At 42.9% G+C, this 27423-nt stretch overlaps 1 protein-coding gene across 1 annotated transcript in view; it reads left to right on the forward strand.

Annotated features, from left to right (window-relative positions):
• cux1b (cut-like homeobox 1b) overlaps positions 1-27423 on the forward strand; it is a 64463-nt gene that overhangs the window by 12198 nt on the left and 24842 nt on the right. Inside the window, exons 2-7 of the mRNA XM_042486925.1 lie at positions 8010-8120; positions 13576-13623; positions 16939-17017; positions 20624-20761; positions 22967-23090; positions 27079-27155. Coding sequence (XP_042342859.1) covers positions 8010-8120; positions 13576-13623; positions 16939-17017; positions 20624-20761; positions 22967-23090; positions 27079-27155 — 577 coding nt within the window. The remainder of the gene's footprint in view (positions 1-8009; positions 8121-13575; positions 13624-16938; positions 17018-20623; positions 20762-22966; positions 23091-27078; positions 27156-27423) is intronic.

Genomic DNA, 27423 nt, shown 5'->3' on the forward strand with positions numbered 1-27423 from the left:
GGCTGAGCTGTGCTAGAAAATAGTGACAGCATGTGCTGGACACATTAAAGAGTCTAGATATATCTAACCTAATGGGGCATTTTCATACATGCTTTTGATTAATGCATAGAAGTCAACATGCTGATTTTATAGGCTATGGCACAACTCCTGCTGATGTGTCATCATCGGGGCTCTAGAAAATGAAATGACTGGGTACAACAGATAGACAAGGCTAAATTAAAATGTGGAAAAGGGCATCATGCAGAGAGGGGATTTAATGTGCCAGAGGCACATGAGAGTGATGCAGACCCCTTTTTCACTGTCCTGTCCCCGTGCCAATAGCATGAAGCTGCTTGTAGTCCTTAAATGGAAGTTTAAGTGAATTACACCAAATCAAATAGGCTAACGAATTGAGAACAGATCAAATCTTAACAAAATTAGATAGACTTTGAACACTGCTCCTTTGTGCAGGGGTCATAGACTTTCTAGGCCAAAAAGACAGGCTCGCATATGAGAATAGGATGATGAGCCTGCAACATTGCAAGCCTGCACCTGTGACCCTGTCATTATCCACCCATGGTTACTTGTATGTGCATTTGATGTCATATAAACTAATAGCGGGCGATGTCAATTGCTTGCCCGAGTCCTTGGGACCCAGGCTTGTGTAAGTGCTACAGGGCTTGGAGAGCCCCACTCTTCTTCCAGACTTGATTAATCCCTATCGCCCCTCTCCATGATCGCCGTTTCCATTTTTTAGTCTGTATCTGTGCACTCATCCCCTCCCCAATCTCCTCTCACTGGCACAGAATGGCTTCCTGGCAGAATGGAGGCATTAATTCAGGGATGAGAGGTGTGATACTCTCTCTCTCTGCTTCTCTCTCCCTCTCTTTCGCTCTCTCTCTCTCTCTATCTGTGCTCTGTTTGTAATGCGTGGCCTTTATCGTAGCTGAAACAGCTCACTACCCTCTGATCCTATCTCAGATCTCAATATCCTAGCCGTTCCACCCTGTAAACGCAGGGATGAAAAATCTTGCCCTTTCACCAATGCATTACACCCTAGCATATCGCCATAGCCCTCTCCTCCCATTGCACCCACCGCACCACTCACCCTTTGTGACACAGGCCTCCAGCTAAATTCGAAGTCCGCAAAATGAGACCAAGTGAGCTGCACTTCCTCCACGCCAGGAACCATCTTAGTCTCATTATATTTGTATTTAGGCTCAGGCCCGGCCTCTGAAACCCCTTGTCAGACAATAGGTCGGGCAAAATAATGACTAGCTCTCAGTAAGCTTCAGGAGAGTTAAGGCTTGGATGTTGGGGAGATAAAACAACAACCAGTCTCTCAGCAGAGAAACATGGATCAATACAAACGAGGCTGTGGTGTAAAAAGCCTGTTTTTGATCCGGGCTTGCGTCAGCGTCGGTGAGGTGAGTCTTGACAGCTCCTGTGCTGTTGGTAGATATGGATCTGTGTTCAAAAAAAGGAGCAAAACGCTCAGGGACCACAAGCATCTTGTTAGACTGTGGAGAGTGGTAGGCTGACCCCCCCCCGCCCCCAACCGCTCTGCACACAAACACAGACACACACGCAGTTGCACACACACATACACACAAAAGCGTTTTAGACCGCAGTTGTCACAGTGAAACTATTGTGTTAGCTCACAGTTAAGAAAACTTTGTGGCTTTGACTCCATTGGCTGAGAGGAAAAGCAAAAACGGAGATTCAGGAGGATGTGACTTGCGTCTTCAAACCCTGTGTGGTTTGTGAAAACGGCGTCTGCTGGCACATTTAAAGTTCTGCACCCTGCTATGTCAAAGGTAGGAAGGCAGACAGGCAGCCAGGATTGTAGTCTCTTATCTGTGCTGCTGTTGTGCTGTGTTTTGAGGGGGCGTGCCTGTGATCTGTGATCATGTACCGTGTCGTTGTAGCAAGCGTGGCTGTCGCTCCCGACTGAGCCACCACTCCACGACTCCACCCCCACACAGTAGGTTTGGCATACAGAACAGTCAGCCGCATAGGAGGTGGAACGCTGCGAGGGGAGATGGAGGGGGAGTTTCGGAGGTAGGCCTCGTAGATTTCAGATAAGACATCTTTCCAGACGCCTTTACTGTTTACTATCATAACCACATAACAGCCTCAGACATGTCAGAGATAAAAGGAAAGATTAGCGGCTGCTCTGGCAGGACAGAAAACTTCATCTCTTAAACATCTGTGTCATGTTGCCAAGAACAGGGCCTGTGAAAAGGCTTCTCACTTTGAAATGCACACAGAAAAGTTTTATTTCAAAATATTAGCCTCTTCTGCACTGTGACTAATATGGTGTTAGTGTTGCTGAGAAGAAGTTAATGTATTTTTGTCCGTCTCTTTGTGCGCCTGGCTTGAATTCAAGAGTGGTGCTCCATTAGATTAATGTGTAATACATGCACCGAATGCGGAGCAGTTAACCTACATTGTGTTTGGACTAAAGGAGCGGTGGCAGACTACTTGGCATGTGTGATTGCAGACGAGGTGTAAACAAAGTGTTTCTAGCAGTTACAGTCCCAATTATTCCCAGCAAGAATGAGATCTGAAGCAAATCCTTGTGTGGTGTTCTCCCCTCTGTGTGCACTCCTGGTCACCGTGGCGGCACAGACGGCAGCTGCAGATTGACTTCATACTGTGTACATAACAATAACTTTGTTGTCATTCCACCAGCCTATCTGTCTCGGCATCGTCAGAGCGTGAGGGCATAAGGAATTCTATGAAGTTTTGATACCTCAATTAAAGTGCGTCTGTCTCCTGTTATCTCATTTAGTCTGTAGTCGATATGATTGGCATAATCAGACATGCCTGATTGGTGCCTCCCATTTAATTAATCAGTCTCACTGTATCATCACCTGTGGCTCATTAGAGTAATTAGAGCGAATTAGTCAGATAGAAGGCCTCTTTCTGCCTGCAGACGAGTGGAAGGAATTTCATTAGGGGAGATGAACACACACACATACACCTTGGGTCTGATGGCCAGTGGTAATAGGATTTGTTTACCCGTGACTGTTATCAGTGATTAGTATTATTACCACAGTTGTAGGACGGAGAGATAGTCATTTCCATTTGGCCCAACCTCCCCTGCTAGCTGCAAACATAGCTCACCATGCCAAATTTCACTGAGCGAACATGTTAGCAGACTTCCTCTTTTTGAAACAGAGTTCAAAAGAATGTGGAAAGACTGGGCTCCCCAAGTTACTGCAGCGGCCTGTCTGTGCATTCATGTGAGAGCACACGCGTGTGGAGCAGTGTGCGGGAGGCTTCTTGGCCAAGTCAGTGTTGAAGTCTCTCTAGGGAGTGTTGGCAATCTGTTCCAATCGTCTTTACAGCTGACCAGACGACCAAATGAACCAGGACAGGGACTGCTGCTGTGGGCCAGTCCAGCCAAGCCGAGCAGGGCTGTTACAGCAATCACACAGACATTACAGCCCACTTAATGCTCCCCTGCACACACCATATTCCATCCTCTGCAAAACTAGACAGTGCAGTCCTAACCAGCCGTAGCCAGATTTAAAAATAGTGCCAGAGTTAATGTGAAATAGTTAAATGAATTAATTCTCCAGTAAATTAAACTGTTTTCACATTTGAAAAAGTAAAATGTTTCAAAGTCAGGCCAAGGAGAGCCAGAGAGAGTTGACCTCGGACCGAGCCTGAAGGCCCTGAGCACGGAGCGCACAACTTTTTAATGCATGTTGTTTGGGGCTCTGTGATGCAGCCGCTACATTGAAGCATCAACACAAGTACTGGTATTCGCACTTTGCCTCTGCAATTAATTACGTTTCTTGTCGTTACATTAGCCATGCATTGTGAAATATAGACCCCTGCAATTTTCATGTTGTTGGATTGTGTTAATTACTTTCTTCATGTCTTGGCTCCTTGTCAAACATATTAATTTGTAAGGTTCATCAAAGTAGCGTGATGTCAATCACTGATGTCAGACATGATAGAAAGAGTCTCGGTGGTATGCCAGATGGCAGAGCCCCTGTAGTTCAGCCTTGCCTAAACTTAACAGTGCTGCAATCCATGAGTTTGGATGCTTGATGAAGCCAACAGAGTGGCTGAATTAATTTGCAGCTAGTGGATGCCTCTCAGTAATTTCTAAATAAACCCCGTAATAAATGACACTTTGGAAATTAAGTTAAAAACCTGCATCTATCCATAGGCCTTTTTTACACAGAGATGCTCTGCAGGGCCACTGCAAATTCCTTTCTTTACGAACCAGAGGAAATCGAAGTTCCAGTGCACACCAGGATCCTCAGGTTGACACTTTATTGACAGCTTCCATTAAAAACAAAAAGGAACAAACTAAGCGCTTTGCATTTCGCTTCATCAGTTTTGCTCTGTGCTTAATTGCCATCAGGTGTGCCTTTTAAATAATCACATGCTGATTGGCAAATAATCAAACAGGTGCAATAGAAAACATCAACAATAAAGGCAATAGCAACTGTAATTGTACTTCACAAAATTAATTTCAACATAAATTTCATGAAATCGAAAAGCAAATGTAATTAGGGATTTATTGCATTTTTTTTTTTTTTTTTTTTAGCTTGCATGATTGCACTTTTTACCTCTTTGTCCAAACTGAAAGCTACTCAGTCTGCACACAGTTTTGCCATTTGTGTTGACCGTCATGACTTCAGATGGATAGTGACAGATGCCACCATTGAAGTCATGATAAAATCGAAAGGTCTTCATCTTTCTATTTAGCCATCTATTAATCTGCTATCTTTAGGCACGACGGTAATATAAACTGCGATGTTGGTGCTGGCAAGGATCAAGTAGCCGGACCAATTGGGCACTGACAGTTCTCACTGCAGAGTTCAGACAGGATATTGACTCTCTCCAGTCTCAAATTAAAATAAATATCAATCCGTTTTAATCATGCAACTATATCACATACATTTTTATAAGCTTGAGAATATCATCTTGAGAGGTAGCTGCATATGGTGGTCCTGTGTAAATATTCTTAAATCAGTTTCAGAGGAAACGTAGCTAAATGTGTCTGACTTTCTATTAAAAAAATATTGCATAGGAAAGGCCTTTGCCAGCACTTTGAAGATTAAAGTTTGTTTATATAAAATACTATAAATACTGTTAAAAAAAAACTCCGATGTGCCATTTTACAGTTGGTCAAAACAAATAACAAAGGTATAAGGAGAAAAGGGGCACCTCCTGTGTGTTTCGAGCTTGAGTCGGCACCTTTGTAACATATAAACTGACCACAGTTCAGTCCGCTTTTATTTTGCTAAAAACCCACGTTCTACAAAAACACCATCCAGCAGAGCAAACACCCAAACATATTTGTTCAGTATTTCACTTGAGGTACTTAAATATGACGACCTGTCTCGCTTATTTGTTGCCTAAAATGGGAATAATATCGGTTCCCTAATGGTCAGTAAGATTTGATGTGTGTGTGAACGGGGGGCAGGCAGCAGGGACTGTGCACTTTTGGATGTTACGCTCTATCAGCAAGATGAGTGTAAAGTCTGCCTGTGTCTGCTGATGTGGGCAGAGAGTTTGCTGCATAGTCAAAACCTGACTGAGTCTGAGGGTCCTTTTTTTTTTTTTCAAACTGAGACCATGCCCATAATTACTTGCCCAGTTGGCATTGAATCAATCCTCTTTCATGTGTGATGTGTTTATTTAGCTTAGCAGTGAGAATTTTTTGGGGGGGAATGGGGATTTGGTAACACATTGGGATATGTGCAGGGTTTTGGAAGGGGATTGGAAAGAATCAAGGGCGTCAGGGATTGGCACATGACCTCCTAAAGCAGGAACCTAGTGGAGGACTGTGGTTGCTTCAGTTAGATGCCAAAAAACAGCACATTAATCAATTCATATGAATAGATTATTGTGTGAAATTCCTTTGACTTTTTTGGAAAACAAGTTGAAAATAAAATTACCGGACGTTTGCATGGGCACATATGCATATCAAAGAGCAATCTGATAAATGCAATACATTTATTATATTCCATTTGAACCCTTTTAAACCTGAGTATAACAGTATAACATAGTATAACATAATAACCTAATTTTAAATAGTTTAAATGTAGAAATATTTAGTTGTGAAAGATATCTGAAAGCAACGCACGAAAACTGATGTCGACCCAGGTCTGAAAAGGTTACTGAACTTTCTCAAACTTCCTCAAGTTGATGCGCTTAATTGTGTCCTGAGGTGCGCAACCCACACACTTCGTTATCTAAACTAATCGGTCGACCATAGTATTTTACCTCCGCAGCGATTGAGAACATGCGCGATATATTTTCAAAATTGATTCCTGGTGTTAAACGGCACAGTTTGAATGATTAACTGCATTATCTCTTCGCTTTTGGGATATACCTAAAATTGTCCTGATTGCTGCTTCTGGCCTCTGAATTCTGATCAGTCTTTAAACTGAAGTGTCTCAGTGAGTCATTATGTTTAACTGATTTAAGATGTATTAGCCTTAAGGCCTAATACGTCAAATTGTGATTAATAGCTACCAAATTTGATGTTAGTATCTTGAACCAACTGGGCCCAATATTCCTGTTCCTGTAGCTAATCTTTACCAATATAATAATTACACCTCTATTCCTGAACTAGAGCATTCATTTTTTGACAATTAATTTAACATGATTAAAATTTATAAGGTTCCTCCTTTCATCAAGCGATGCACAGGCTTCTGCGCACGCTCGAATTCACTAACAGATAGTGCAGCTGCTCCATGGCCACGGGCAGACAGGCTGCTACATCAACTGCTCCATGGGCAGCGAGAGCAAGATGGCATGTAAGCAAGTGAGCAGTCTTTTTTTCAAACGTCCTGCGCTGCAGCGTAAAATCCATTGCAGGGGACAGTCGACTAACATTTGTTATATTTTTTATGGTTTGTGGATAAAATGAGATCACGGCTGGTCAGGGAATAAAACTTAATGCTGATGGGGGAAAAATCTCCTAATTAGCACTTGATCACACGATTTTTTTAGAGGGTTGTATTTTCTGGTGTGAGTTGGAGGGGGGGGGGTGTGGGGAGGTGGGCATGTGTGCGTGAGTGTGTTTTGGGACCTTGTCAGCAGACTGAGCCACAAGGGCCCCTGTGGTAATGTGTGTATTAAATGATTAGTGTGTTAGTTAGCATAACGGCCCTTCAGCAGCGTTTAATCACTCTCAGGGGTGGGCGGCCTCACAGGAGGTAGATGGGAGGGGGCAGGAGAAAAAGGGGGAGGCGGAGTAAAGGGAGAAGAGAGAGATTTAAGCAGAGGAGAAGGTACTGCTGGTTGAATGAGTGAGTGGATGATCTGCAGGGAGTACGGAAAAATGAGGGGGGAAAAAGGAGTGAGCGTGACAGGAGGCAAGAATCCAACAGAAACATAATCCAGCAACACTCACACACTCAGCAGAGAGAGATACAATCTTTACAAGGCCTGAACGTCTTGTTAATGTCAGCACTTGGCCCATCATCTGGAACAAGTCCCATAAATAGCTATTAATAACAATGCAAAATGGATGTGGATAAAGGCGGGCCCTGCCTCAGTCTTGACAACACTGCTGTTGTTGATAATTGTGCTGTTGTTATGTGGGGAGGGGAGGGGTCGTCTGGTGCAGACAGTCAATAATTGTTGTGAACTGTGTGCGGAGTAGTAGTCTATTGCTACATAAGCTGTCATGCCTGACACAGTGGTAACTGATTGACTGACAGGCTAAATGGCTCCAGATATTCCTTGCGATGGTAGCGGATCAAACTACCAGTGGAGCCGGGTTTTCTTTGGCGGGACATCGGTGTTGCGGTTCTGCTCTCCGCCTCTGCTGCTGCACACTGGCTAAGTTCAGCTGAGGCAGGATGGGTAGTCTGCAGCACGCCAGATGGGTCAAGGAGTCGGCTGTCTAGTCATAAAACAGCTCCTTTCTTTTTTTATTCTGAGTGATAACAATGATGCAGATTATAATAATAGAGACGGTAATGATAAGTATGAAAAACTGTGCCGCTCTCCACTCAGGGAGCTGAAAAAGTTGTTTGTTTGTGTTGCAGAAAGAACTAGATGCCACCGCCACACAGCTTGCCAACAGACAGGACGAGAGTGAACAGTCCAGGAAGAAACTAATCGACCTGAGCCGCGAGTTCAAGAAGAACACACCAGAGGTGAGAAAATCAGATATTCACAGACACGCACCAACACACAGCCACGCATACATGCCGCGATTCTTTTGACAATTTGCCTCAGCGTTGCCCCGTGTCTCTTCTCCTCTTCATAAATGTAGCCGTGATTATTTACTGAGAAAGCAGGGGAGGAGGAGACGGCGCAGAGATGCGGGCTTGGCTCCCAAAAATAGTCTCTCCATTAGTTTCCCTGAAATCCTAAAGAGACAAAACAGAAAACCCCTCAGGAGTTTGTATTATCTGACCTAGTTTTTTATGCGTGCGGAAAGTGTGGTCCGTGAGTGTGTATGTGAGAGAGAGAAATGAGAGAAAGGCAGAGCAGGAGGGAGAGAAAGAAAGAGAGTGTGACAACACTACTAAGTGGGATCAGGAGGGAATTCTGTCCTGTTCCTGTGTTCCCATCACTCCTCCTGGGAATATTTGTTTCATCTCTGTTACCAAGGCAACACATTTTAAACCACACAGCGAAAACAAAGTATTGTTGTGTTATTATTGGTAATGTCACCATGGTGAATTATTGATGGTAGTATGAATTATGTATGAATGGAGTAGACTGTGGATAGAAAATTGTCAACTCTCGGTGGAGTTGACAGTAGGCCTATTATAGTTTACCACAGGATGAGGATTGTGACTATTGACTTCAGCTTGTAGCCCACCCGGCGTAGAGGAATATACACCAGAGGAAACTCTACCTGCATACAGAAGATGCTAATTTCACTTCACCCTACACATTCATCTCTAATCTCATTTTCAAGCATAACCACATAACTAGCAACACACAGGAGGCGAAGCAGACACACACACACACACTAACGGAGGTGGAGAGACACACACAAAGAAAACATGCAGAGAGGCGCACACACAAACACACAGAGGCAGATAGCCTAGATCACAGAACAGGACACACACATTCATCAGTGTAACAAGGCTGTGATTTAGGAAGGCTCCTCTGGCGTCTGTGTGGCCCCTGGCATCTCCCTGGTATGTGGAGGAGGAATCTGAGCCAGGCCAGACGAGCGACAGGATTCATTACAGGGCTGTAACAGGCTCAATAGGAATCAGTACTAAAACTCCCGGCGTTTCGAGGTGTACAAGCATCAAGGCTGCCTACCAAATAGGCTGCTTCATAACGTGTGATGGCCTGTGCTTGATTAAAAATGCCCCGATCGTCTTGTGTGTGTTTGGCAAGCTGTGTTTTCTGTCTCTTGCGTAGCTGTGTGTGTGTGTGTGTGTGTGTGTGGTTGACCAGCCTATAGAGTGGGCTGTCAGCTCTCTGTGGTCTGCACCAGTCAGCGGAGATCACAGTCACATCAGATCAGACTGCATTAGGCTGAGCGGGAGTCCGTCTCTGATCCATTATTCAACAACCAGGAGACCGGCCCACGTTGACTGTGTCTAGTCTGCTGAGCTGTACTTGGTGTGAACTGCACTCATGGTCTGCATAATAACACACACACACACACACACACACACACACACACACACACACACGCAGGCTTTTGTAGCATTTTGAAAGTAGTGCAAAGAAATGCAGCGTGAAAACAAAGTTTTCATAATTCATTAGGACTGACACACTGTTGATTTTTTTTTTGAGACTACATCTCACTGTGCTTCCTAAGTTGCCTGAATTATTCATCCAGTTCTTAATTTCCTTTTAGTTAGTCAAGACTCCGCTACCACACTGTTATAAAGGCAAGGGTGGGAATGGTTGTAAAATGTCCCAAAGATTGCTAGCCAGAGGCAGTGGTAGTAAAACAACTTTGTGTGTGCTTGTGTGTGTGTGTGTGTGTGCGCACGCATGCACATACACACGTTTGTGTTTAGCTGCAGGGCAGACAGACAGCGAATGGGAGTTCCATACTCCCTGGAGGATTCCTCGGGCTGGCCTGTCTGCTGTCTGCCGGCAGCTCACACACCAGCCATCCATCTCCTGCTGCCTGGCCCCCTCCACTCCCCTCACTACACACACTCACACACACTCACACACACACACACACACACACACACACACACACAGATTGACCATGGTGTCTGTGTACATTGTTATGTTATATGGTCATAAATCTTTGGAAGTGGAGGGGGCAGGGGGCGGAGCACTGGAGAGTGGTCCAAAGGGGGTTCAGATCCCGGGTGTTGAGCAAAAGCAGTGGCTCACCTCTGCATGTTATTCAAATGTGTTTATTTTTGTGGGTTAAGCGTGTGCTCGCAAGGAAGTGTTTGTGCATGCCTGTCAAACTGCTGCGTTTTGTCACCCCAAAACTTCGAAAAATGCAAGATGAGAGGATAATCGTCTAAACTCAAATAACACCAGGAATTTAATTAACTCTGCCTAAAACATTCAATAAGATTAATGAATCAGCTTCAGTATATTATGGCAGTGTTGAGGCAGCCCGTCATGCAGACGCAGTCTCAACAAAAGTTATGATTTGTGCAAAGGTAGTAATTATTGCAGGACTGCTGGAGTAGACTGCATAACATGAAACAGAGGTTTCTTTTTTTGGTCTTAAATATTTACATTTGTTTCAAGCCACAGTGATAAAGCACACTGTTAGTGGGAAAGAGTGAAATGAAAAAGGTCTTATGCGCTAATTTACACTAATGCTACAGACGCACTTTTGAGTGTTTTTATTTTGAGTGTATTTTGATCGGCTCTGGCAAAACAATGGGAGCTCAACAGAAGCAAAATTTGATAAAAAGAAAAACATCTTTGTGTTAATCCAAACAGGTGCTAGCGCAGGCCATCCAAAAACTTAACTGAAGGAAACTGAAAAATGGAAAATTAGGATATAATCAAAAGCTGATGCAAATGACAGAACGGACGCCACTCTGGTGTTTTCATGAGGGCGTTTTTTGTGTGTGCATGCCTGTCCTGTGTGTGTGTGTGTGTGTGTGAGAAGGGGAGATCCAGAGCAGGGGAGGGGGAGTGGGGGCGGGGTGGAGGTCATTATCCCCAGCAGGGGAATATTGAATTGGCCCAGACAAACAGCCACAACGACCCCTGATGAGGTAACAATGGGGTAGGGTCACTGAGGTCATGACCTGTCCTCAGCCCCAGACAAGCAGCCTGTCTGGACCAACCTGGGATTAGGCTAGCCCCAGACGCTGGTCCCAGGTCAGTTTGGGATGCACGCTTCCCTCAGCATCGGTTAGGCTTTTAGGCAGAGGTTTCTAAAAGGCGCAGAGTCTCTCGAGCACACATCTGTCGGTGCCCTACTTCACATCTTTATTAGGCAGTTTTGTGAGTATGTGTGTGTCCATAAACTGTGCAAATCAAATGTTCCTGTACAGAATGTCCTATTCTGCCATGCTTTTTGCCGTACGCTCCAGTGCAGTTTGTCAGGATGTAGGCTCAGCTAACAGCATGGTGATTTGCATGTTCCCCTGATACATACTCGACTGGCTATCTAATCTGAAACCGCTGACTCGTACTGGAAAGTCATGCAATGGGACTTGCGGGATGAAAAGCATTTGCTTTATAGTAAAAACTTGGTGCGCAGAGACAATTTGCATTAGTCCTACTCCGTGGCTCATTCACTCTCTGTCTCACACGCACTGGTAGTGCCTCTGGGTGGCCCAGGTGGTGCTGCACCTGTTCTTGTGAGAAACGCAGTCCATCAGAGTACCTCGGGGTACAAACCTGGCCTCCTCCCTACCATCATGTTCATCATTCACTCACGCATCGCTCATTATTCATCGGCAGTGGCAAAATGGTTGCTACTTGATTTCAGTGAGTGGCTTATTTGATCATGTGGTCCTCTAAAATTCACGAGGTTTCCTCTGCTTCTGAAAATCTGGGACTGTTAACGTGCACACCAATATTTTACCACGATTCCAATTACGACAATATTTGTGTGTCTGATGCGGGTCATGTCAACGGCATATTACTTTTGGATATTCCAAATTGGGCCTTTTTCCAAATTTAGCCTTTTCTTACCAAGACGTGGGTTATGCAGGTATTATTCGGGTTTTAGGAGCCTACTTTTATGCATGTGGACAACACATTCAGGATATGTCACTTGAGAAGTTTTTACTGCAGTTTGCGACACACGGCCTCTTGGCTGTTTGCGGCCTGCTCTGTGTGTTTTCATGAAGATTTTGTGCACAAACCGACGAGGTGGCTGAAAGTAAACCCCACTTTCTGTTCAGAAGGAAGAACTCATCTAATTTTAACAGGGTTCCCCACATATTCATTCACTCGTGGTGGCCCGCCTTATTTAAAACATATGCTTCCATGTATTCATTTTCTATTTTTGCAGCTTGACTGTTCATTAGGAGTGCAATTTAAATAAACATACTGTTCAGTTATCTAATATATACTGTGAACTGTGCTTGGTCTAAATCTTTACTTTAACTAGCTGCAACAGCTGCTCCTCTCATCTACCGATCTGATCAGCTCGACAGATCAATTATCCGCCCCAACCCGACTCTCCTCAAACTGCTGCTATGGGAGAAAAGAACTCATGGCGAGTTCTGCCTGTGCTTCATTGAAGGACCTGCATAGATGTCCGTATTTATAGAGGGTACCCAAAATGATAAAAAAAAAGTGAAACACACACACAATATAGAAAAATTGGAAATTTACTGACAATGCCCCAACCCCTCCTCCCGTCCCCCTCCCTTGGCTATGGCCATACGTAATTCTGTGGAAAACACTATTTAGAAGAAGAAGAAGGGAGGAACAAGAATTTTGTTAGTCATTTTTAGTCATTATTAGTCAGTTTTATGAGTCATTTGTTTGAAAAACAAAATTACCTTTGTCCTTGATCCTGCTACATCTTTGGAGTTGAAGGATGAGTTTATTAAAATTACCTGCTATTGTGAAAATTCCTAACTCCACACAACTTTTCCCAATGTTAAGTGCTTCTCTATCGTAGAAAAGTCGTGCTTCAACAGAAGGGGCCATGGGATCAAAAAATACAAAAACAGCGAAAAAGTAGCAAGGATTTAAGGAGCTACTGGCTGCTGCATCGACATGTGCTGCTGTTGTCATAACAAATATAAAAAAATGGAATTAAATAAAAATATACCTCTTAATAATAACTAATTTAAAAAAAGACATGGAAGACATTAAAGTCCTGGATATTAAGAGGCTTCTGAATATGTAGAAATATCTCAATGACAGCCTTTTCAAAAAATGTGGTTGAATGAATTCCATAGTTTGACGTGATAGGGACATGTAAGGGCACATTAATCGGAGTATGCACGGCTGCATATAAACAGGAATATTTGTGAAATATATTGATTTTCATTACCCATGTAAACAGCTTAGCAGGCATGTTGTATTTTTTTTTCAGAATAAGGGCAAAAATGAAATATTAACATATTCACTGTCACATGTTCCTGTATTAACTGTTATTTTACGATAAAAATGATCTGTTGTTCATCTTACTTTTGTGACTCACTATTACTAACCTCCTCTTCTCTTTATCCTTTATAGGATTTCCGGAAACAGGTTGCACCTTTACTCAAGAGCTTCCAAGGAGAGGTGAGTGTGTTATTGGGAATTTTATATTGACACAGTGATAGACTCACATGCTCAAGCACAGCATTCAAACAGTGCATATTATAAAGCCTGTTTGACATTCGTTGACTGGTCTTGCTCCCTCTCTCAGTGCCCTTCTCTCCCTTTTCCGCCTTAGTCTTTCCTCTTAAATCGTCATCTCTTCTCTTCTCACTTCTCTCTCTCCTCTCTTCTCTCCGCCATCTCCTGCTCTCTCTCTTGCCACTATCTCATTTCCCCTCTTTCCTCTCCCTCTTTTCTTCGCTCTGCTCTGCTCTTGATTTTCTGTCCTATTCATGAAGTCCTGTAGCCCAAGGGTGTGTTTAAATTGCATCCTGCAAAAAAAAAAAAAAAAAAAAAAGGCACCACAAAACCCCGGCTCTAGCCAGTCACAACTCACCGAATGCTATTTCCTCAGACTTTGTTTGTCTGCATGATTCGGTGGGGTTATTTGTTGATCTGGTGAATCATGAGCCAGTTTTGTTCATTGTGGCTCATTTATTTACTTTCAATTTAATGTTGCGCCTTAGGTTTCGATGTACCTTGACCCATAAGAGGCGACTTGTGTGTGTTTGTGTGTGTGCTATATCGTACTCCCACCATTCCCCTCTATCTCCTCCTCCATCATTTTGGCCTATTTCCATCATGACTCCTCCTTTCTGGCAGCCATGCATTTCCAGTTCACTCCCATATGTGAAAGTCAGAGGGTAGGAGTGGAAGCGGCTGGTTTAGACTGGGGCGTTATTTGGGGTTGGAGTGGGTGGACATTCAGCCCAACAGTATCTTTTCCCCCCCTAGCACACACACATGGACACACACATACACGCAAACAGAATCATCTGAATAGATAGTGACAGGGCTGCTTTGCTATTGGCCATAGAATATTACAGTTTAACACTGGGTTAGTTTCCATATTCTTGTGTTAGAGCAGCAACCACAGCCAGTGGTTATGTAAAAATGCTGTAATTTATAGTGGTCCCACCATGTTCTGCTGATGATCCACAGTCTATTTAGAGAATAGAAACGGCAGCAATATAATTGCGGCTTTGTCAGCTGTTTCCACCATCCTCATGTTGACACACCTCGACGACGTGCACACCAGAACATGCTGAGGCACATAGTGGGTGGTCGCGGAACTGAGAGAGACATTATCTTATGATTATTGAGATAATACTGTACACCCGCGCCAGTCTTAGAGCAGCCCATCAATCAGTCGACTATTTTGCGCGCTCGCATGCCACAACATGAGTAGCTCTGAGAATGTGTAATTTTAGCCTGGCTTTGTTTGCTTACCCCTCCGTGCTTTGATCAAGGACAAGACAGCACCAAAAACCAGAGGGTCTTCCTGCTGAATCCCACAGTAACTCGTCCTTAAGCATTTTACCCCTCGGAGCTTGAATCTTTACTAAGTGAATGTGGAACCGGGACTGAACAATAAAAAGTTTTATCCCAGGAACTTGGGGGTCTTGGTACTCAGTTTAATCTTTGTCATTGAAAGGTGGATGCCCTCAGGTCATAATTATTACCAATAACAGTAGTTTCCACAAGGCCCTCAGTTTGGTAAACGGGTTATGTGTGTGTGTGTACGTGTGTTTGTGTGTGTATGTTGCATGCTCAGTGTTCCTTGTTGGTCCATCGATCAGATAAGCTTTTCCATTATCCAAGGCTTCAGTCTCTGCTTCCCATAGCCTCCCCTTATCAGACTCTACTGGGGCCACACACACACACACACACACACACACACACACACACACACACACACACACGCACACACACACACACACGTGTGTGAACACACATGTCAACTCTGATGAACAGGTTTGGTGTTGGTGTGTGAGAGGTATTAGTACTCGGCATCAGTAATCTCCCATTAGTGGCCTTGCATTTGAGGATCCTGATCAGCCAATGTCACACAGCACATGAAGAGGGTAAAGTACATGATGCAGCATGATGTGAGAATGAGATATAGTAGTGGGGCAGTGTGTGTGCATGTGTGTATGTATGAGAGAGAGCGAGAGAGAGGGAGGGAGAGACAGGAGCCCTGAACATGTCAGATAGACATGAGAGTGTGACAGAGAAACATGTGAGAAAGACTGACACCGAAAAAGATTGAGGGAAAGAAAAAAAAATGAGTCAGGGAACATGGAAGTGACAAGAGGGAGAATTCCAGAGAGAGACTGAGAGAAAGACGTAGAGAAATAAAGGGGGGAGAAAAGAGGGAGGGGTGCTGGCACCAGCCGACTCAGGGCCAGATGTTTTGCGGCTAAAAAACTAGAGATGAATCAAAGCCATGTGAAGAGATTTATTAGGTTCCCATAGGAGCCCAGGCAGTATTACATGTAGCCCGCTCTGTTTACAGTGGCAAGAACCCCTAAACCACCCATCAACTACACTACTGGCTTGGCTGGGAATGTGAAGACTTTATATTTGGACTTATATAGGCTTTTGTCTTTATTCCTTTTCTCTCCGTGAATGTGCTGGAGGAGTTGGAAGGGAAACACAAGGCTGTTTAGTCTGAGTGCGTGAGCCAGAGTAGTCAGCTGTAGCTCTGCCCAGTACAGTAGCACCCTCCGAATGTCTTTATTTGGCATCTGTTTCCCTCGATTTAGACTTTATTTCAGAACCATTTTCGCCTACTCTGTCTGCTTCTCATATTGAAGTGTGACACAGAGACCATAGTAGAGCTCGCCGTCTAATGTTTCCACATTGAAAACAGTGTAAAAGTTCCCCCTGTATCATTTTTAGAATTAATCTCTTATGGATCCAATCTAATGCTGTCCATTTCAATAATATCGGTGATGGAATGCATGCCGTGCCCTCTTGTGTTAATGGCTGCATCAGTAATGGATCCACACTGTATTGCTGCTAAGAGCTGACTGAATAATCTGCCCCTGCTGTGGCTGGAAAGACTGAGCCAGCTGTTTAATGATGTCAGCGTGCTGGAGGGGAAACGAACACACACACACACACACACACACACATACAGACGGACAGATGAACTTGGGCACACACACACACCGAGGACAGACAGACACGCACGGGCACGCGGCAAATGAAACGCATCACTCATCGGCTGAACAGCTGAACTGACTTCACGGGAAGGAAACACCAATGCAGCCGCTGTCAAGACGGCCGTGATCGCATTCAGCATACCGACGCATAGTGAGGAAAGACAGATATATAGACAAGCCTCACTGTGAAATTAATGGGTCTGACTTCGGAGCGTATGGATGTGACACCCAGTTGTGAGGTTGTGTAGCTGACAATTAACCAATCTTTTTCCCCTCTCTCTCCTCGCAGATCGATGCCTTGAGTAAGAGAAGTAAAGAAGCAGAGGCCGCCTTCTTGAACGTCTACAAGAAAATAATCGATGTCCCAGGTAAGTTTCACGTCTGCGTGTGCGTGTTTGTCTGTGTAAGCGTGTTTGTCTAGACACCTCCAGAGTCCAAAATCAGGAGACTCCCTTATCCATGCAGACAGCACCAACAGGGGAAGAGAGAAAGCATGACACCGTCCCTCTGGTGCTCCTTCACTGTGCATCCAGGCGTGTGCAACGCCTTAATATGTCCCCACGAGATCTCATCCCCACTGGTGAAGCCTTTAGAGGGTCTTAACAGAAGGTGCGTCCTGATATGGGTGACAAGTGTGCCCACGATTGGCTGCCGCGAAGTGCACACATGAGCAGTCACGTTCAGCACACTGAGGCCGTGGAGGGACACGGAGCTCAGAGTGTTACAGAACACACACACACACACACCCACACACACAGCTACTGGTTGGAGATTTTCAGCTGTATGGGAGCCCAGGAGGGGCCGTGTATGTAGAAATGAGAGAGAAGTTGAGTTCATCTATAGCGTAAGGAGGTCATCATATTCCCACATGGATAGACCTACAGTAATATCTTTGGATTGTACTGCTCCCAATAAGTCAGCGCCAGCTCTGACGGGGCTATTCTTAACTTGCAGCGAGACAATGATGTAATGCCTGATGCACACACGCACACAGACACAGACCAGCCTGACTAATGCAGCAGTCTTGAAAGAGGAAACAGTGTGTTTTGTTCTGTCTTCTATCAACTGAAGGCCTGGTTAGTCAGCCCAGTGTGCTCTGCTTTAGATTAAAGGTGTCTGGCGAGAGCGCTCAGCACCAGTGGCCCACAAGTCAAACTGCTTTTAACAGGCTGTAGGAGGTTGATTTGGAAGAGGGGGGGACGGGCTATGTGAAGGACGAAGGTTTGATAAGAGGGAGAGAAAGTTGATTTTCAAGGGCACTGCAGCAGATAGGAGTCCAATTCAGGGCGCTCAGTTATGTTCCTTAGCGTTTGTTTGTACTTGTGCATATTTGTATGAGACTATGCAATGTGTGTTTGCGACAAGGTGTGTGTGTGTCAGAGCTTAGCCCTGCATGGTGTGTCACCTTGACAGCACAAAATCAGCATGAAATTCCCCAATCGTTCTCTGCTGATCTCTCATTAGCATAGTTAAGATATCTAACTGCGTCAGACATGACACACACACACACACACACACACACACACACACACCACACACACACATACACAGCCCTTACCCCCAGCTGTAAGCTGTCAGTTCCTCTTATCTGTACAACACACACACATAAACACACACACACATGCAAACTGCTCTTTTAGCTGGCATGCTGATGAGCGTCGCCTGCGTCTCTTGGCTGCCTGTCACCAGTCTGCCACCCATGAGCACCAATCAGATGTGATTGGCCTGACTGACAGGGCTCTCTTCATCACACTGACAGTTAACCCTGCTGTGTGTTCACAGAGATGTTGGTAAAATGCCTCCAGAAAGTTGTCTTTCTTCCCTCTGTCTCGTGTTTCTTTAATCTCTTATTTACCTTTCGCATTGCCTGTTTTACGACGCCACTTTGTCCATCTGTCTGCTGCCATGTTCCTCTTTTTTCTCGCTTTCAAGCCGCATCATAGTGAACACTTTAACTGATCATAGCCCAGTAATCTCTGCCGTTAATATGTCTCATCTACGGCACTGTCTGTGTCTCCCACAGCTTATCTTGCTCTCTTGCTGTGTCAGCAGTTGATTCATTCCGTTTTTTCCCCCATACAAAGTTTATCTCATACAGGGACAAAAGTCTTTGTTGATACAATGGCTGATAGTGTATCATTCAATAACCTTTATGGATAAACAGATTGTGAAAACTAACCATGACCTTTCAGTGTTGTTTGTTGTTAAGCTAGCCAGATCTCTGTACTGTTCTCACCAATCAGTGACCTGCACCAATGTTTGGTACACACTTACTGTAGAGCCGGACCAATACTGGATATTATACTACAACCCCAACACTGTGTAAAATGTAAATAAAAACAATGATTGAACAATGATTTAGAAATCCTTTACAAAAATATATTAATATGAGCACACCGCAAAGACTGATGTTTAATGCTCAAGCTTATAAACGTATTTGTTAGTTTTTTTGTAAATATTCACTCATTGTGTGTGAATTTGATACCTGCAACACGTTCCAAAAAGTTGGGACAGGCTCATGTTTACCAATGTGTTACATCACCTTTTGCTTGTTACAGCAGTCAGTAAGTGTTATGGAACCGAGAACACTAATTATTAAAGTTTTTAAAGCGAAATTTCTCTTCAAAATCCCCCCCCCAAATCCTCAACATTTAAAGACTGTCTGTGTGGAAGAAAAGGCCAAAATCCCACCTGAACATTGTGAGAGTTAAGTTTCTTCATACAAGTGTCTTGAGGCGGGCATGGCAGACCAAGTCTTGGCAGGGGGGAGTTTTTTCTCTAAAATCTGAGGATTTTTCAGGTTCATGAGTGCAGTGCAGGTGGAGCTCTTTGTGAGATCTTTTTTTTCCTGACTAGCAGTTTTTGACTCACAGGGTGGAAAATTGATCTGTCAATCTGTTCTGAGCTGATCAAATCAAATCGATGGATTAAAGGAGCAGCTGCTGCCAGCGAAAGTAAACTTTTAGACCCAGTAAAATGAACAATTTTCAATGCACCTGACATTCTGCTACTCCACCTGTGCCCAGAGTACACGTAAGGTGGCTGGTGCAATGAATACCGGAACAGTATACATGCTTTTCAGCAGTGCTGATAATGAACAGTCCAGCTCCATCTATCTGTGGTGGCAGATGTTTTACTCGTAGCTGGCCGCCATAAATGAATGAATGTGTATGGAAACCCTATGATTTCTTTGTCTGTGTAGTTTTTGTTGAGTTGATACCGATGTCTGGTCTAAATTTCATGTGATTAGCTGCACTGGAAAAAAAAGTGTTTTGAAAAAAATGGCTTGTTGAATACTAATTTCCCCCGCTGTATGTCTTAAAGGATTTGCAAATCATTGTATTCTGTCTTATGTATGTTTTACATGTCCCATGTTCCAACTTTTTTGGAATCGGGGCTTTAGGATGTGAATATTTGGGAATAATTAAAATGATTAAGACATATCCAAGGTAGGATATTTTAACATTAAACAATAATGTTATAATTTACAAAAGATAAAACAGTGGAAAAGATACCAGAAATGAAATCTTATGAAATGTATTGTGTTTGCACATTTGTTAAAATAAACACAGATCCCTCTGATCATTGATGAATCTATGATTAATCAGTATCAGAAGACGTTATTAGTTCTGAATATACATTCAAGCTTTGGCCTACAGCTGTCTGACGCACCACTGACTGTCCCTGTAACTTACCTTGTCATAATGTTGCTAGTAATTATGACATTTTTTGGTGCTTGTCTGAACCAGTAATCCTCCACAGGGGCATCAGAGGTCTAGGTCAGATCCAGAGCAGTTTACCCGGAGCTACAAAAGATTCATTGCCTTGCTCAAGGACACTTTGCTAGGGCGCAAACGCTTGCTCTCACAGGGGCCTTGAATGTAGTTATTCCGAGCTTGCAACACCACCTCGCTGCCCTTGTTTGTGTAATCTGCTTTGCAGTGTGTTAACGTGGTGTGTTTTGTCTCTGCCAGATCCTGTACCTGTGTTGGAGCTGGCTCAGCAGCTGCAGCTGAAGCTCCAGAGGATGCACGACATTGAGACAGAGAACACCAAACTTCGAGAGACACTGGAGGACTACAACAAAGAGTTTGCAGAGGTCAAAAACCAAGGTTAGAGATGGGATACATGCAAAGGCAAACAGTTTGGAATTTTTCCTGACTTTGAGAGGGGCATGGATGTGGGACACACAGTTTATCATAGATCAGCACATCTGAAACTTTCATATACCTCTAAGTATTTGTATAAGTCGTGTACAAAAGTGCATATAAATGGACAGAAGTATCCAAAAGAGGAGTATACAGTGGCTATATCAGAACCAATCACCAGCCAATACGGTGAAGCAGGTTTCTCCAGTGAGAATGAGAAAACTACATATGTATATTTTTTTTATCTGAATCACATTTACAGTGATACAGATCAATGTGCATCATTCTTGTAAAAATAGATTAAAAAGAAAAGAAAAGCATACAGATCTGGGGCAAAAGTGAAAGGACTGGATTTGTTATGAACTTAAAGTTTTGGTGTCTTGGATTTAATGAGATACATTGGCAGTAACATAATAAAATATAATATGTATGTTTTCTTTAGTGTATAATCACCTGACAATAAGAATTGTTGTGTTTTCATTACTTAAGAATGAGCTGTGGATAATTCAGCTCCCTGTAAAAGCTCCTGAACAAATGAACGCTGGAAGAATCCCAACCAGGAGTGCACACTTGGCACACAGATGAAGTTTGCAGCAGTCCTCACAGCTAGATGCAACTAAAAACCTACACAGTGTTCCTTTAAAAATGTAGTATTACGAAATTCCCGTATTCCTGATTCAATTTGCAGTATTGTACAAAGAAAGAATGCATTTATTTTTTGAACATTTCAATTTGGTTACACCAAAAGTAATAAAATTGTAAATATTTGAAAAACTTTCTAATGGCCGCTAGTCTGAGAAATTCCACACTGTAAAAAGTAAGAGTAAAGAACGCTAAAAATATTCAAAATTGCAGCAAAAATCATTTCTCTTATGCTCGAAGGTAATCTGGCTATTATGTGTGCATGCTGATGAACTTTTAAGTGCAAATATAAGGTCAAAGAAACATATTTAGACGCCCTTTTCAAAGGAAGAGGCCACATTTGAACATATTTTAATGCCTTATAAATTTTTAAAAAAACACAAAAAATGTACAAGGTTTTACATTTTCAAATAGGTTTTCAGGGGGAAAAAAACACGAGGCGCAGATTCATGAATAAAAAACGACAGGCTACCTCGGGGTAAAGAAAGATGGAAAAACTGACAGAGGCAGAGAGATGAGTGAGAAGCAGTAATAAAAGTGGTGTAATTTCAGTCGAAAAGGAGGAGTGAGCGAGCGAGAGGGGAATGTTTTGGAATCCCCCTTTCCTCAGTGAGAGTTAATTGGAACAGCTCGATAGCGGCAGGGTTCCATTCTGCCATTGATTTTCCTGTTCCCTCATCCTTTATCCCTCCTTCCCGCCTCAATAGATGGGGGATATTTAAACCCCAAAACACACTGTGGAACTCCCACTCCTGTTAAACGCACACGCCAACCTGCCCGCACACTTGCACACGCACGCACGCACACACGTACAAAAGAGCGCGATGGCCATTGATCCCCGCAACCTAAATGTTTAAAGTTCAGTTAAGCAGTTAAGGGGTAAGAGGGCTCTGAGGGGACTCTCCTCTATTGATTATGTGTCAGAGCAGTGAGACTGGAGTTTAAATCACACGCACACACACACACACACACAAAGTGCTAAGAGCCCTCAGTCAAAGGCAGCAAGCAGCAATGCTCTTTATCATTGTCTCACTCACTTATATCTTTCTCTGAGAAACACTGGCGTGCGCGCGCACACACACACACACACACACACACACACACACACACACACACACACACACACACACACGGAGGCCTATTTATTACACCAGTTATGTGTTAGATTTATTTCAGGCTGCCCCATACAGAGTTCAGCCGTCAGCAGGTTATGGGGTTTCAGCACTAATGCAGTCCTAATGAATACAGCATATCTACTGTTGGTGAATGGTGAATATTCTATACCAGTCATGGATGTAAAGATTAAACCAGAGCCATAGGGGCCAAGGCCTTCGTCCGTGCTGACAGAGAAAGAATGTGGGACATGAAACGCTGTTCCTTAAGCAAAGGTCAAACCCCCCCATCAAAAGCATTATCGTCATCACTACCATTTATCACGTCTAGGAAGCAGCTATAGTCTGTTGATTATGTATTTTGCACGTATTTCAATTCTTCCTTCCTTTTCTCTCGACTTTCTGCCTCCTCCAGAGGTGACCATTAAGGCCTTGAAAGAGAAGATCCGTGAGTACGAGCAGTCTTTGAAGAATCAAGCTGAGAACCTGGCCCAAGAGAAGCAGCTCCAGCTACACAACGACTATGCAGAGAAGGAGAGGTATGTACTTTGTTTGTTTGTGTTGGTGTGCTACAGCAGCGATATGGAGTATGCTTACACAATATGCAAAAAAAAAATAAAAAAATCTGCAGTTATTTTGACAAGTATTATGATGTGTGATTTTTGCATGTCTTTTTTTTTTTTTTTTACTTAAAAAAGATGACATTTTTGTTGGTGTCTTTACCACACAAGCATGTTCCCTTACATATGATTTACAGGTCAGTGTGTCTCAATAGCACTACAAAGCTTCATTTATAATGGCGTCAGGGTTCCTAGATCATAGAAAACCTTTAAAAGTCACTGAATTTCAAAAGTTTGCAAAAGCTTTGAAAAGTCACGATAATAGTAAAGATCATTGAACATTTTTGAAAAAGTAATTGAGTTTTGATGTGTGTAATTAAATTAATTGTTATGGTAATTTTTTGGGGATACCCATCCACATAATGTAATATAATAGCACATTTATTTTCATCAAGTTAACTGCTGACATAGTGTAGCTCTAATATGTGTCAATTCAGGGCAGCACCATTTATATGTATCGTTTCAGCATAGTTATTGCGATGCATACTATTTGCATCAATGGCAAGTAATGCAAATTTATTTGCATTACTCGCCGGGCCTTCCTCTTTATATATATATATATATATATAGGTGAGGTTTTGTTGCAGCGTGTATGCTGGCAAGTGCCACAGACACTGTGAAGGGCATACTTCTTGAAAGTCTTTGAAAAGTCATTGAAAAGTTTTGTCAATGAAAATATGTAGGAAACCTGCAGTGCGTTGTGACACCTTTTACCTGTTTTGGATAATATGCTGATGAATGTGCAACCCTAGTGCGGAGTAATAACCTCTGCGTTATGTGGTCAGACCTTTGGGTCACTGTGCCCTCAGGCAGAACCGCTATGATTCTAATCTTTGTCTGATAGATTTAAAATTTCTGCCTTTATTCAGCAAAGCTATTCACGGCTTAATTATTTCTCCTCAGCTAATAGTCCTTGGACTTTTCCTCATAGTTATCAGTTTAATCAACAAATTGCTGCTTATTGCTTTGCCCGACACTCACGTCCTTTCACAGAAGAATGCACAGACAAAGCCAGCATTTTTGTCATGTGGGTACTTGCCATTCTTCTCTTGATGGGAATCAACACCTCAGACTCCTATTTTCTGTCTTTACCACATTATCTTTCAGCCTTTTTGGTTCCGAATAATTGCCACCACAGACATCTGCTGTGTCTGAAAATACACGGCAACTGAATGAAACCTACCAAATTACTATATAATGGCAAAAATTATGCTGAGGTGTTACTTTATTTTGATACTAAGTATTTCATTTTGATTTAATGGGTTACTTCCTCTCCAAACCCATTTTGAAGTGCGTGATTTTCAGATACACAGGAAGCCTGTGGCAGTAATAAATAAGCTCAAAATTGCTGCCAGATATTTAAGGAACATGAAAAAACAATGCAGGCTAGTGAAATGATGTATTAACTCTTACAAGGGCTCAACTGAGTCACTCTGGTACTCGTTTTTCCCAGGAAGGAGCCCATTCAGCATAGAGACGCAGGCCGCTATTATACAGTCTTGGGCACCCCTTCCTCTTACATCGCTCAGTAAATCCAGATTAATATGATAGTGGCCACTTAGAATCATCAAGTGAATCCACATCACGTTCAGTTTTTTAAATGCAGGTGGAGAATTGACCTGTCAACCTTTAATGTAGTTATCTTCGATAACTGTGTGCTCCTATTTAGAATTAAAGGGATAAATAAATGTGTGCAGAGTTGAAGAGAGATGATGAGCACTCATACGATTAGCTGGTGCAGCCTCAGGGCTTAAAGAGACAGCACATTCTCACTGAGGGGAAGCAGGAGTTGTGATGGATGCATCAAACCTGAAAATGTATCTTAACTATGAAATGCAGCACTGCCAATGTCTCAAAACCTGCAGAAAATCACAACAGGCCCACAACACAGCCACGTTAAAGCTGTAGTTGATGACTTTTGTAAAAAAATAACTTTTGTCATATTTGCTGTCGTGAAAAAAATCGTGTATTCCTTTGCCTACTCTGTTGCCTTGTAGTGCTTCTAATCTTTCCCTCTGGGATTTTGCAGGCTGTTTTTATGATTGTTGGTGCCTTTTTTTTTTTTTTTTTTTTTTTAATCAAAGGAGTTTGTATTTTGCTCCTAAATTACAATTACATAGGATGTACATCATGATGTGATGCATTTTTTTAGAGCCAATTTTGGCGTAAAATAAAACAAATATTTTAAAAGTCTAAGCTGACCACAGATTTTCTTTGTAAAATCAGTCACAGCTAGTCAGGAAGATTTAGAAACAGCGAGATGAGATGGGCCAGCAAATAGAAAGTTCTACCGGCTGGTGGGCGATGCTTGGTGTGTCAGTCGACTATTTCCAAATTTTACAGCTAAACAGCGCAATAAAATATGTTTCTGTAATCATCTGAGGTGAGAAATAGGCAATAATCAAATTATTACAAAATCAAATTATTTTTGATCAAAGTTACTAAATTTGGCAGTTTGACAACAGTTACCACACCATGACTGACAGCTGCGTCATAGACTCCTTAGCTCTGATTGGCTGTTTTTAGTTCAGCACAGTTTAAAGCAGCAGGAAAAAGAGGCAAGACTTGTTTTTTTTTTCACAGATTATCTTTCTCGTGTAGTTCTTTCAGAGTATAGTGACACTTTCCGCAATTATGACCAAAAAGTTATTTTCATAATCGTTGTCAACCGTAACTTTAATGTGCAGTTTTAAGTGTTGCGCCACACTCCTCCATGCAGATATAATGATGATGTATTATGGAAGGCTTCATGTGTCCTCTCAAAAGAAAAAAAATAAGTGGAAAAGATTCTCCCATGTTTTCCACTGCATCAGTTGTTTTTTTCTACATGGGAAATTATTTCCTCTGTGGTGGTTGATCTTTTAGCAGTATTTTGGATACAACTTTCAATCTCTTTTCAGCGACTTTTACCTGCAAATTAAAAAGTTCTTGTCATTGTTTCAGTTTGTCTTAAGAGAAATAGTTTTTAGTTTAGATCACTTAGTGTTAGCTGCATCATATTCTGCTTTAATTCCAGAGTCTGATGCACTGCCAACACCTGCCGGTGTTTTTTTTTTTCACTTCATTACAGTCATTCGAACACTTTAGAAGAAACTTTCTCTGTGATCATTTTGATAAAAAATCTCTAGCCCACTTTCAGTTAATTTGTAAAATTTGTGTTCATTAAATGTACATTACAGAGCTCATATTTCCCCTCGTGTCAATCATCTTGTTTGCAGTGTTAAAGCTCATTGCCCCTTTCAGACGCGCAGCCGAAGATCAATTGTCCAACTGTATTTCCTTTACGTCAGTGTTTTATAGGCCCCTTCCTGTCTGCAGAGAGCTGACTTCCTGTGTCTGAGAGGGGCAGTAAATGGATGGCACCTCTGATGCATTTTATCCTGCAAGGAGTGAGGGAAGGAGGGAGAGAGAGAGAGAGATGAAAGGATGAAGTAGAGGGCAGAAAAATAGAGATGACAGGAGAGACAGATTGGCGGAGAAGGGGGGCATCAAAGAGTGCCATAAAGACCGTCTTTGTGCTAGATTATTGATGTTTTTACACGCAGTGGCAATTTCTCTGCAGAGCCCAACTTTTTATATGCTAAGAATGAATCTATTTTATCCTTGTGGTTTCTGACGCCCCCTCCCCCCCTCTCTTACTCAACCCTTGCTCTCTCTCTCGCTCTCTCTCTCCCCCCGGGTGCAGTGTGCCCCAGTGGCCAGACATTCCTGCCTAATAGGGCTGCTTAATGAGGAGTGGGTTGTGTTGGGAGGATTTTAGTGGGGAAAACACTTCAGAAATGGTGGGAAAATAGAGAATAGTTGCAGTTGCCACAAAGTGTGAACCCTAGATTTACTGACTCAGTATCTCTATCTGTGACTCTCTGCTCCCGGCTTTCTTTTTCTCTCCTTCTGTCTGCCTCTGTAGGAAACTCCAGGAGAGCCAGGACTCCATGTCCTCAAGGTTGGAAGAGGCCGAACACAAGGCCCAGTCCCTACAGACAGGTACCAGCCCACTCAGTCTTTACAAACCTGTGAACAGTTTTATAAAATGGCAGCTTTATCACTGAATGTGAAGCGGTGCTAGCTTTAAAGCCTCTGCAAACTGGGTTTCAGATTTTAAAATTCAGAAACATAATCTGCTTCATCTGGACTTTGTGGGTGTGGTTTGATCAGATTGAAAGTGGCCCAGCAACGTAAGCAAATTATTCAACCATAGCTGTCGATCCAGGCCACTGAGAGAAGCACAGGCAGCAACACAAATACAGAAATA

This window comes from Plectropomus leopardus, chromosome 5, assembly GCF_008729295.1.
Source record: "Plectropomus leopardus isolate mb chromosome 5, YSFRI_Pleo_2.0, whole genome shotgun sequence".
NCBI lineage: Eukaryota > Metazoa > Chordata > Actinopteri > Perciformes > Serranidae > Plectropomus > Plectropomus leopardus.